Source organism: Myotis brandtii, unplaced genomic scaffold (assembly GCF_000412655.1).
Source record: "Myotis brandtii unplaced genomic scaffold, ASM41265v1 scaffold573, whole genome shotgun sequence".
NCBI lineage: Eukaryota > Metazoa > Chordata > Mammalia > Chiroptera > Vespertilionidae > Myotis > Myotis brandtii.
This window is the reverse complement of record NW_005370145.1, coordinates 367,746-379,878: the sequence shown is the minus strand read 5'-3', so window position 1 is coordinate 379,878 and position 12,133 is coordinate 367,746. Positions and strand designations below refer to the sequence as shown.

Here is a 12,133-nt window from a genome sequence, read left to right as displayed (position 1 = left end):
TGGACCCCGGGGACCGAGAAGTGCTGCGCCTGCTCCGCCCCCTCCACTGTGGCTGCAGCTGCTGCCCGTGCGGCCTCCAGGAGGTGGGCGGGGAGGGATGGGTCCCGGAGAGGTGGGTGGGGGACAGGAGGTCATGCCATGCGGAGGATCAACGATGGAGCATCACCAGCATGAGGCCTGGGTGTGGACGGGTGGGACTGGAGGTCTGGGAAAGGGGATGGGAGGTCTTTGAGGGGAGACCAGTGACAGAGCTGGAGGGGTGAGAGCCTGGGCCAGGGTCCTCTGGCTCGGCCGTAACCCTGTCTACCTCCCTCTCCAGATGGAAGTGCAGTCGCCACCAGGCACCACCATTGGCCACGTGCTGCAGACCTGGCACCCCTTCCTCCCCAAGTTCTCCATCCAAGACGCCGATCGCCTCACCATCCTGCGAGTGGTGGGGCCCTGCTGGACCTGCGGCTGTGGCTCAGACACCAACTTTGAGGTACCAAGAATAAGGGGCGGTTCCTGGGACCTTCATAAACCAAGATGGCAGCTTCCACGAGGCAGGATGGCCATCGCTAAAGACAAGACACTGAGCTCATGGATCCAAACTCACTGTAACTCCTGCCACACTTCCAGTGTTCCTCCCTGTAGAAACAGGATGGCTCCCTGGTCTTATAAACACATGACAAAGTGGGTTTCATCTTGAGGGCCACTGCTCATTGTTACCGACAGCCATATTGAGAAGGGGAACTGTCTAAGGCCAGGCTGGATTTAGAATGGAGAAGGACCCATGTGACGGTTGTGCGTGAGTTTGTGAGCTCAGACCCTGGAGCAAGCAGTAATTTAACTTATGAACCCCCTGTGGCTTGCCTTGCCGATCTCGAAGTCCAGTGGCCTCTCCAGCCTGGAATTCGGGTGAGACCCTTCTCACCATGCATTCCTGTCACCACCTGGAGACTGGAGAAGCCAAGTGGTGGCAGTTTCAGCGTGAGGCTGGGGAAACACCTTTGCTTGTAGAAGACAAAGGCACTTTACAGACCCTTGAAATTTTTTTTGTTTGTTTTATAATTGAATTTTAGAGAGAGGGAGGGAGAGAGTGAAAAAGAAACATTGATGTAAGAGCAAAACATCAATCCACTGCCTCCTGCACATTCTTACCAGGGACTGAGCCCACAACCTGGGCATGTGCCCCGACCAGCAACCTTTCCGTGCAGGGGACAATGCCCAACCAACTGAGCCACACTGGCCAGGGCCAGATCCTTGAATTCTGTAAGGGATAATTACCTGTGCAGATAAGGAAGAAACAGTAGGTTATAATCCAGTAGACTTTCCAAGCCATCTGATGAGGTGTCCTCCCTAAGGTTACTTTTAAAAATTGAGTCACCTTAGCAGCTGAGGGAAGATTCTGTGATAGGAACTGGTTGGGAACGACATAACTTGCTCACTTCTGGGTGGGAATGTGTAGACTGTGGGGTTCTCATAGGGCCAGTCTCCCTCTTACATAATTATGAATGGTCCATATTTGGGGCTGTACTCTTGGGACCACACGATTGGCTGGGAGAGAACCTGCCCAGCGTGGGACTGATCATCAGGAAGTGCCCCAGAGGGGTAGGCCAGTGAGGGAAGGGGATGGGAAGGACATAGGAAATCATGATAGCTCTAGTCACTGGAGAATGAGCACAGGAAAAGGACCAGGGAGTCGCTGTGAGTTACCATCTACACCAGCAGGACCTATTGCCGCTGGGCTCAGAGGATCCAGTGGAAAGCATGGTCCTCGGAGGCTACCCCCTCTAGCTGAGGCTGCAGTGCTGGACAGGGCCCTCCCTACTTTGCAAAGGAAAGGCACCCCTTGGGGCAGACACAGTCTTCTAGGCGCCTGGTTGGCTGACAGGGTGCAGCCAGAATTTTAGCAGCCTCCCTTGCCTCTTGGTCAAGCTTCTTGGTGTAGGGCAGTGGTCGGCAAACTCATTAGTCAACAGAGCCAAATATCAACAGTACAACGATTGAAATTTCTTTTGAGAGCCACATTTTTTAAACTTAAACTATATAGGTAGGTACATTGTTATTAACTTAATTAGGGTACTCCTAAGCTGGCCTTTGCTAAAAAACGTCCTCAGTCTGATTGAGGTACGTTCACTGAGGTCGACCCCTTCCAACTCTCCCATCCACACTCGTCTTGTATACTTGTTTCGTCTATCTCCTTTCCGAAAACCGACTTCTGCGCATGGGCCACGAAGTTTCAATCGCACTGTAGGTGCGCGCCCGCACGTGGTATTTTGTGGAAGAGCCACACTCAAGGGGCCAAAGAGCCGCATGTGGCTCGAGAGCCGTGGTTTGCCGACCACTGGTGTAGGGCACAAACTGCGCTACATGTGGGTGGCAGGGACTTTGGTAATAAAAACAAACCTAACAACCAGCCATACATACACTAAGGAGACTGGCCTCTATTATGCTTCCGCGTCTCTCACCACTGATGTTCAATTGACACGTATGGTCCTTCGAGAGAAACAGAGCTAAGTCTGAATCCTGATTTTTGCTGTATATTCCCAGTGTGACTTATGGTGACTCGGTTTCCCCAGAAGTCACATGGAAACCCAAGGCTGTGAGGAGGATTCACTAAGCGTAGAGCCACACAGTTCATCCAGGTGCCTGTGGGAGTAGGACTGGAGACAGGCGAGAGCAGTTGCATCCACCCTAGTTGGGTCTTTTCTTCTTGCCTCTCTCCCTCCTGACAGGTGAAGACTCCGGATGAGTCCCGCAGTGTGGGCCGCATCAGCAAGCAGTGGGGGGGGCTGGTCCAAGAAGCCCTCACGGATGCAGACGACTTTGGCTTGCAGTTCCCGCTGGATCTGGACGTGAGAGTGAAGGCCGTGCTGCTGGGAGCCACGTTCCTCATTGTGAGTTGGCTGTCCCTCCTTTGCTCCCACTGGAGGCCTGCACTTCCTGGCCTCCTGCTAGGAAAGCGTTAGGAACAGACTTTATGGGGGGGGGGGGGTTGCAGTTCTAGACCTGGGTTGTGACAGCTGAGCCAAGCTGGCCCAGCCGCATCTCCTGTTGACAGTACCCTCCCCTCAGGACTACATGTTCTTCGAGAAGCGAGGAGGCACCGGGCCCTCTGCCATCACCAGTTAGACGGCATCTCAGGGTGAGGACCATCATCTCAGCCAGAACTCAAGATGGTCACCTGGCCTGGCCTGGCCCCTCCTCAGAGGCAGCCCCTCTCCTCCATGTTCACTGCAGAGGACAGACAGGGATGCCTAAGAGGCTGGGGCCATGGTGCCCCATCCCTACCCTACTCCCCTGGCCTCCTTCACCTGTGGCCCCCACAGAAGGGTATGTATGAGAGCCCTTACCCTGCTACCTCTCACCGCTGTCTCCGGCCATCCCTCAGCACACAGGCATATCGGCTTTCAGACTTGCCCTACTCACTGCCTCTCACCCCCTTCCAGGGCCTCTGCTCTGGATGGGGCCTTGGGAATCCAGGGCTCTGGGGTTTTACAACAGAGCTGGGGTGGGGAAGGGGAAACAGCACCAAAGATGGCTGATATGCCACCCACCTTGTTCTGCCTCAGCTTGTCCAATTAGTTCAGCCTCAGAATGTGGCACTCAGAGGAGATCCCTACTTCCCCAGCAACTGCTAGGGCCTCGCGGCCCCAGTGCCAACTCCTCTTCCCCTTGGCCCTCCCCACAGCTGGTGCTTGCTGCAGCTCCGTGTGCCTTAACCAACCACCCCTTCCTTCCCTGTTCCTACAAAGGAGGCTGCATCTTTGTATGTTATATTCATATAAACTTTGTAATGTTTTGGACATTGGAAGATCTATGTCATGGGAGAGGGCAGAAGAAAGAGTTGGTATGGGGAGAAACAAAGGGAAATATGGCAGCTGGGCCGGGTGGGGCTGGCTCGTCTCGTCTCGTCTCGTCTCGTAATCCATGCTGTCAAAGGGAAATATGGCAGCTGGGCCGGGTGGGGCTGGCCCGTCTCGTCTCGTCTCGTAATCCATGCTGCCAGGATCAAGTGTCCTTGCATCCTAGACAGCAACTTTCATCACCCATGATGGCCCCGGCCCCGGCCCAGGCAGTTTGGGCCACGTGCCCCAAGTCAGTACGGCTGCTCCCGTCATCCGAGATGGCTGTGCCCCCGGAGCTCGGTGTGGAGCTGAAGGCAGCTCAGGATGGCTGTTCCCAGGGTTCAGTATGGCCACTTGGGCATTCTCTGTACAAGTACAAGCTTCCTATGGGGATGGTGGGTAGCAGCTCTGTTCCTCCAAGTCCTCCTCCTGGTTGGCAATGTGGTGGGCAGGGCGGACTAGATCCTCCCGTGACCCAGCCAAGGGAGCTTGAGCCTTCAGAGGCCAAGAGGCAGGGTAGGAGGAGACACGCGTCAGTGCCCGACCCTGGACTCCTGGACCTGCCTATGGCAGGCTCTCTTCAGGTGAGAACACACACCCTTTGAGGACTTGTTCTGCTCTGCTCGCCCCACATGGTCAGCTCCTTGGTGCATCTGGTGTCCGTGTCTAAAGGAGCAGAGCTTAGGGCCGAGCCAGGACATAGCGACTGGCCGCTGAGAGGTCCCAGTGGTAATGCTCCAAGATGTGCCGGCAGTCGGCTCTGGACCGGCTGCTCAGGTGGAAGAGCTGGTCTACCTGTGGAAGCAGGAGGGAGGACAGCTGAGTGCCAGAGGGCAAGGGCAGGAGAGGTGGGAGCCCAAGAGAAGGGTCTGCCTTTACCTTAAGGTTCTGGATGGCAGAAACCACATCTCCTCCAGTGGCTCTCAGTGCCGCCTGGCACTCCTGGTGGGTGACTCCATGTACGCTCAGCTCCACCTTAGGGGACAAAGCCTCACTTAGGCTCTTACCCCGGTCTGCAGCCCTTTCTGGACCCCAGGCCACTTCGGGGACACCTCACCTCCATAACCCTCTTCTGCAAATCGGGGTCAGGCAAGAGACCTCCAGAGAGAACAGCGGCTTTGCTGGCTCCAGGTGCTCCCAAGGGGTGATTGTGCAGGGGTTCTCTTTTGGGCCAGGAAGGCCGCTCCCTGGGGGGCTGGTTGGACTGAGAAGAGCCGGAGGCAAAGGGAGGGCGAGGTGGCAGGCCTGGGGGTCCCTGGGGGACATCTCTGGCTTTTCGAAGTTCGGGGGGGCTCAAACCACCCCCTGTGGGGCAGGGGCCCAGGGACAGAACAGATTCCAGACTCTTGGAAATGCCTGCACAGCGAGAAAAAACATCTTGAGAGGAAGCCTGGGTGCAGGGCCCTGCCTTCGTCCCACTCTGTCTGCGTGTGCTGTCCTCAGGTGGTCCTTGTGTTAGGTGGGACAATAAGACAGCTGCCAGGCCTGGGCAGCTACGTCCCCAAAGAATGGACAGTGCAGGCGCTGCAGGTGGAGATGCTGTGCAGTGCCCAAGGCAGATTTAAAGGGCAGCTGGGATGTCAACAGGCAGAAGGAAGTGGTGGAAGGAAGAAGTCATATGTGGGGAAGTCATATGTCAAAGGCATGGATCCAGAGCAGGGGGCAGAACTGAGGGCTGTTCTTGATCCCAGAGACCCTGGGACCCTGCCCTTCCCCCACACTCACCCTTTCTCCTCTGCAGGGGCATGTTCCTTCTCTGACCCTGAGCTGGAGGTGGCTCCCGAAGCTTTGCCTTGGCTCTGGCCCTGCTGGGGAGTGATCCAGTTCGTTTTCTACCCCAGCCCCACCCGACATCAAAGTCTCCCCCCAAAGAATCTCTGGGGCTCCCTGTCTAAGACCCAGAGTGAAGCTTCTCCTGGAAGGCACGTCCAGCTCCCAGCTTGACCCCAGCCCCTCCCCAAGCTTCCCTTGCAGAGCAGTTGCTGAACTTGGTCGGTTCCCCAGCCCAGCTCTGTCCCCACTCTTTCAGGTCCTCACCCATCCACGCTTCCCCGTCTCTGCTCTGCCCAGGCAGGGGAGTCTCTGTGGACTGGACAGGTGGCCGGCAAGCCCTTCAGGTCTGTCAGCGTCACTGCCGAGGCTGGGAAGCTGCCCACTTTTAATGTGCGACCATTCTGGCCCTTCCAGGTTGTGGAGCTGGGGCTGCGGAAAGAGGGTGAAAACACGGGGGGAGTGGAGGCTGGGCCCCCACATGCGTTCAGCTCACGAGCTGTGTGCCGTGGAGCTGCATCTGCCTGGAGGAAGGAAAGCCTTTTTCTCCCCCGCACAAAAGGGCTCTGTGGGCATGCTCCAGCCAGGAGGCCAGGACTGGAGCTCTCAGGGAATAAAGCAGAGGGTTAGGGTTGGAGGAGCTGCGGGGGAAGCAGAAAAGGAACCAGGGTCAGGCATGTTGGGAGGGAATCCTCCTGGGGATTCGTAGGAAACAGGAGACACTCACCTGCCCTCGATGATAGTGATGGGATCACCACACTCCATCCTCAGGGCACCTGGCTCTGAGACATCCCTCACACAGCGCCCCTCAGGAGGCCAGGCCTGTAGAAACAGGGGGAAGGGTGGCTGTGCTGTGGCCTGAGTGAGAGGGTACCATGGCGCAGGGCAGAAAGAGACTCCTCTTAGTTTATGCATCCACCAATCCAACCCATTCCAGGTATGTCCTCTGTTCTGGGCCCAGGATGGGACTGTCCCTCCCTGTCCCCCAGTTGTAGTCCAGTGGAGGAGGCAGACCTGGATTTCATGCCAAGCTGGACACAGCCCAGGGGTTAAGGAGCAACAGAAGGGGGGTCTGACTCTAGCTAGGGAGATCACGGGGGCGGCGTCCTGCATACTGCTTTTACTCCACACCCGGGCCCATCACATCCACCTCCAAGCACCTCTGGAAAGTTTCTGTTTCTTTCCAGCTCCAGTGTCTCAACCCTCATCCAGACCTCTTCACATCACTTCTGCTTCACAGCTATTGTCTCCTACCTGGGCTTCCCATCTTCAGTGTCATCCCTCTAATCCTTTCCTGCACCAAGCCAGAGTGATACAATATGTGAAGTCTTGTTCCTTCCCTGCTCAAAATTCTTTCATGGCTTCCAAGTACCCTTAGAGTAAAGACTAAATTCCTTTAACACGTCCAGTCAAGATGGCAGCGTAGGTAAATGTGACACACATCCTTCCACAACCACATAAAAAATACACTAAACTATATAACAACCATCATTCAGAACTGCCTGAAATCTAGCTGAATGGACATCCTACAACTAAGGATATAAAGAAGAAGCCACATCGAGACTGGTAGGAGGAGTGGATATGAAGAATAAGCAGGTCTAACACCTCGTATGGCAGATAAAATTTGGGAGGGATATCTTGGCTGAAGAGGTCCTCCCCTGAGTAGTGAGGGGTCCCAGCCCCACTCCTGGTCCCCCACTCCAGGAAGTCTCCATAGCTGTGGCTGTGAAAACCAGTGGGGATTGTGGCCGAGTGAGGTGGGGGACTTATGGAGTCACAGGCAGTTCCTCTTAAAGGTACCAAGCACAGACTTACTTGGATTCACTCCCTCTGAGTTCCAGCACTGGGGCAGGAGCTCAACAGGCACCAGGGACATATGGGGAGGAACGGAAGTGTCTGGGATCAGGGCAAGAGTTGGAGGGGCAGCTTTCTCTCAGACAGAAGTGCAGGTAGAGGCCATATTCCTTTTCCGAGCCCTTCCCCCACAGAGCTGGCAGGAGGGCACCATATCCAAGTTTCCATCAACCTGGCTATCACTGTTTTCCAAGTCCTGGTGATTCCCCGAGACCTTGCCCCACCAACTTTCAGGCCCACCCAAGTTGTTTCCAATGGCTTTTCCATATGAATGACCTGTCTTGGCTCATGCTTCAGACATTCCCAAAATCTCTCAAACAAGCAGCATCTGGCTTCGGCATGCCCCATACCTCTTTCTAAGTGGCCCCAGGCCCCATACTAGTGGCAGCTGTCCTTGGCTTGCAGCTTGGCCTCTCCTGGACACCTCCAAGCTGAGCACAAGTAGCGGTCATGTGCAGATTGCTTTGTAGCTCATGCCAGGTGACCTGGGCAGAACACAGGTGGCTGTTGATCTTTGCCTGCACCTGCAGGAGGCTCCAGAGCCAGCGCACCCAGTGAACAGCTTCAGACCCACAAGCAACACACGTAAGGAGCGAACTCAGCAGGCACCAGAGCCTTGCTGAAGTAAGTCCTACTTTGTGGGATGGGCCCCTGCATGGTAGACCCTCCATGGTGGTCGCAGGCAGCCCTTGCAGCCGATTGGCCTGGGTAAATCCCTCCAACAGCAATCAGGGCTCAACTACAACAGGAGGGTGTACACAGCCCACAGGAAGGGGTGGGCACACCTGGAGTGCTGAGGTCAGGTGAATGGGGAGCCTGTGCCTCTGACCCTATGGAACACATACTACATTAGGCCTTCTACCAAGCCTGGGAGACAAAGCAGCTCTACCTAATACATAGATACAAACACAGGGAGGCTGCCAAAATGAGGAGAAAAAGAAACACGTCCCAAAGGAAAGAACAGAATAAAACTCCAGAAAAAGAACCAACCAAAATGGAGATAAGCAAGCTACTAGAAGCAGAGCTCAAAGCAGTGGTGATAAGGATGCTCAACAAACTTAGGGGACGAGCAGATGAACTTAGAACTTCAACAGCATTAAAAAAGGACATGAGGCCCTGGCCGGTTTGGCTCAGTGGACAGAGTGTCAGCCTGCGGACTGAAGGGTCCCAGGTTCGATTCTGGTCAAGAGCACAGGCCCGGGTTACGGGCTTGATCCCATTGTGGGGCATGCAGGAGGCAGCTGATCAATGATTCTCTCTCATCATTGATGTTTCTATCTCTCTCTCCCTCGCCCTTCCTCTCTAAAATCAATAAAAACATATTTTAAAAAAGAAAAAAAAGAACATGAGGCCCAGCCAGTGTGGCTCAGTTAACTGAGCCTTATCCCATGCACCAGGAGGTTGCTAATTCGATTCCTGGGTTGCGGGGGCCCTGCAGGAGTCAGCCAATCAATGTTTCTCTCTCATTTATATTTCTCTCTCTCCCTCTCCTTTCCTCTCTGAAATCATTAAAAACATTTTTTTTTAAAAAAAAGGGCATGGAAACTGTAAAAAGAATCAGTCAGAAATGAAGGATACCCTAATTGAAATGAAGAAGAATTTACAGGAAGTCAATAGTAAAGTAGATGAAGCTGAGAATCAAAACAGTGATTTGGAATATAAGGAAGCAAAAAACTCCCAATCCGAACAGCAAAAAGAAAGAAAATCCAAAAAATTGAGGCTAGGGCAAGGAACCTCTGGAACAACTTCAAGTGTACAAACATTTGCATCCTGGGGGTGCCAGAAATTGAAAACCTATTTAAAAAAATAATGATGGTGGCTCAGGTGGTTAGAGCATCGTCCCACACACCAAAAGGTTGCAGGTCCCACTCCTAGTCAGGGCACAAAGATCCTCAGTTGGGGTACATACGGGAGGCAACTGATCAATGTTTCTCTCACACATCAATTTTTCTCTCTCCCCTCCTCTCCCTTCATCTCTGTCTAAAAAAAAAAAAAAAAGAAAAGATAAAAATCAATGAAAAATATCCTCAGGTGAGGATTAAATATAATAATAATTGTTCTGGCTGGTGTGTGTCAGTTAGTTGGGCATTGTCCTATGCAGGGAGAGGTTGCTGATTGGATTCCTGGTCAAGGCATATGCCTGGGTTGGGGGCTCAATCCCCAATAGGGGGCATGCAGGAGGCAGCTGTTGGATATTCTGCTCTTGCATCAATGTTTCTCACTTCTCCCTTCCTCTCTCTCTAAACATCACTAAACTATTCTTTAAAAGGAACTTAATAAATAAATAAATTTAAAAATAAAATAATGATGAAAAGCTTCCCTAACGTGGTGAAGGAAATAGAATACAAGTTCAGGAAGTGCAGAGAGTCCCCAGTAAGAGGCCCAAACCAAGATACATCATAATTAAAATGCAAAAGGTTGTCCTGGCTGGTGTTCTCAATGGTTAGAGCATCAGCCTGCACACCAAAGGGTCTTGGGTTTGATTCCCAGTCAAGGACACATATCTGGGTTTCCTATTTGATCCCCTGCCCCAGTTGGGGCATGTACGGGAGGCAATCAATCGATGTGTCTCTCTCATATCAATGTTTCTCTCTCATCCCCTCTACCTCCCTCCACCCCTTCCGCTCTCTCTAAAAATCAATGGAAAAAATATTCTAGGGTGAGGATTAACAAAAATAATAATAAAATGCAAAAAGTTAAAGACAAAGAGAAAAATATTAAAAGCAGCAAAAGAAAAGCAGTTAGGCCTGGCCAGCGTGGCTCAGTGGTTGAGCATGGACCTATGAACCAGGAGGTCATGGTTCGATTCCTGGTCAGGGCACATGCCTGGGCTGCAGGTTTGATGCCCAGTCGGGAGCATGCAGGAGGCAGCCGATCAATGATTCTCTCTCATCATTGATGTTTCTATCTCTCTCTCCCTCTCCCTTCCTCTCTGAAATCAATAAAAAAATATTTTTAATAAAGAGAGAGAGAAAAGCAATTAGTTACCTACAAGGGAGCTCCCATAAGACTGTCAGCTGATTTCTTAACAGAAACTTTACAGGCCAGAAGGGATTAGCAAGAAATATTCAAAGTAATGAAAAATAAGGATCTATAACCAAGATTATCCAACAGAGCTACATTTAGAATAGAAGGACAGATAAAGAGCTTCTCAGACAAGGAAAAACTAAAGGAGTTCATCACCAACAAGCCAGTATTAGATGAAATGTTAAAGGGAGAAGAAGGAGAAGGTGAGGAGAAGGAAAGGAAAAAAAAGATTAAAAATATGAACAGTAAAATGGCATTAAATACATATCTATCAACAATTGAATCTAAAAACAAAATAAAGAGACAAGCACAACAGAAAAAGCCCTGGCTGGTGTGGCTCAGTTGGTTGGCATCAGTCTGTGCACGAAAGGTTGCTGGTTCGATTCCCAGTCAGGGCACATGCAAGAGTTTGGAGTTCAGGCTCAATTCCCAGTAGGGGGCATGCAGGAGGCAGCCAACTGATGTTCCGTTCTCACATAAATCTCTCATTGATAGCAACAGAATAGTCATGGGAGTGTAAAGCAGGGAATATAGTCAATACTATTCTAATGATTATGTGTAGAATCAGATGGGTACAAGATTTATCGGGATGATCACTTAGTAAGTTATATATTGTCTAATCACTGGGTTGTATACCTGAAACGAATATAATATTGTATGTCAACTGTAATTGAAAAATAAAAAATGATTTCAAAAATGTTTTCAAAAGAATACCGGAAATAGTATAGTCATTTAGGGAATAGCTCTGAAGTCAGAGAGACTGGTTCAGATTCCAACTCCTCCGCGTACATGTACCTCTAGGCAAGTCACCTAAACTGGCAGTGCCTGAACTGCCCAGTCTGTAAAATCAAGGTAACAATGATCTTGTTGGGTTTCTGTGAGGATTAAATGAGTGAACATGCATAAGGATACATGTGAGGCACTCAGTACAGCATCTTACACAGATCAAGTGCTCCATAGGTCAGCTCTGGTTGCTTACCATGCCTTACAGATCCTCCCATGGGGCAGCGCCCGAGCCCGCCACGGCCTTCCCCTTCCACACTGAAACTTTCCTCGCAAACGCCCACTGCAACCTACGGCTCTCGCTCTGTGCTCCCCCTTCTCTTGGCCTTCAGCCCTCCGCCCTTCAGCCCTCGTCTATGTAGCACCAAGCTGCTCCCCAGGGCTCTTAGGCCCTGCAGGTAGGGACTGCTCTGTTCAGAGCAAACAGGGGTCCCAGCCCCAGCCCAGGAGTCAGTATGGTTAGTCTTGAGCACGGAACCCTGGGAGAAAGAACGGAGGGAAGAGAGATCGGGGGATGCAAGGGTTCCCACCTCTTGGATCAGCCCCTCCAGGGAGGAGAAGCTGGGCCGATCAGCAGGATGGAGGGCCCAGCAGCGCAAGGCGAGGGTGTAGAGGGCCCTGGAGCAGAGAGGAGGCCGAGGCAGCCGGGCTTGGTCCTTCTCCAGCCGCTGCAGGATGAGGTAGGGCGGGACCCAGGCCCAGGGCTCCTTGCCCCCAGAGAACATCTCCCACAGCGTCACCCCGAACATCCACACGTCCGAGGCAGAAGAGAAGGCCCCCTGGCGTAGGCTCTCTGGAGCACACCTGCGGAAGTGGAGCTGAAGGGGGCTGGATATGTGCCCTGGAGCTCCCACCTGCCACTGAGCATG

General features: G+C 52.5%; 2 protein-coding genes across 2 annotated transcripts in view; one reads left to right on the top strand and one right to left on the bottom strand.

Annotated features, from left to right (window-relative positions):
• Positions 1-3,793, top strand: part of PLSCR3 (phospholipid scramblase 3) — a 13,361-nt gene extending 9,568 nt beyond the window's left edge. Inside the window, exons 5-8 of the mRNA XM_014549806.1 lie at positions 1-83; positions 320-481; positions 2,718-2,879; positions 3,058-3,793. Of these exons, the coding sequence (XP_014405292.1) occupies positions 1-83; positions 320-481; positions 2,718-2,879; positions 3,058-3,114 (464 nt within the window). The 3' untranslated portion in view covers positions 3,115-3,793. The remainder of the gene's footprint in view (positions 84-319; positions 482-2,717; positions 2,880-3,057) is intronic.
• Positions 3,794-3,925: 132 nt separating this feature from the next.
• The window catches only part of TNK1 (tyrosine kinase, non-receptor, 1), a 9,843-nt gene continuing 1,635 nt past the window's right edge, over positions 3,926-12,133 (bottom strand). The window contains exons 5-11 of the mRNA XM_014549805.1: positions 11,795-12,125; positions 6,328-6,422; positions 5,868-6,032; positions 5,556-5,635; positions 4,888-5,186; positions 4,710-4,805; positions 3,926-4,625 (exon numbers count right to left, since the gene is read on the bottom strand). Coding sequence (XP_014405291.1) covers positions 4,512-4,625; positions 4,710-4,805; positions 4,888-5,186; positions 5,556-5,635; positions 5,868-6,032; positions 6,328-6,422; positions 11,795-12,125 — 1,180 coding nt within the window. The 3' untranslated portion in view covers positions 3,926-4,511. The remainder of the gene's footprint in view (positions 4,626-4,709; positions 4,806-4,887; positions 5,187-5,555; positions 5,636-5,867; positions 6,033-6,327; positions 6,423-11,794; positions 12,126-12,133) is intronic.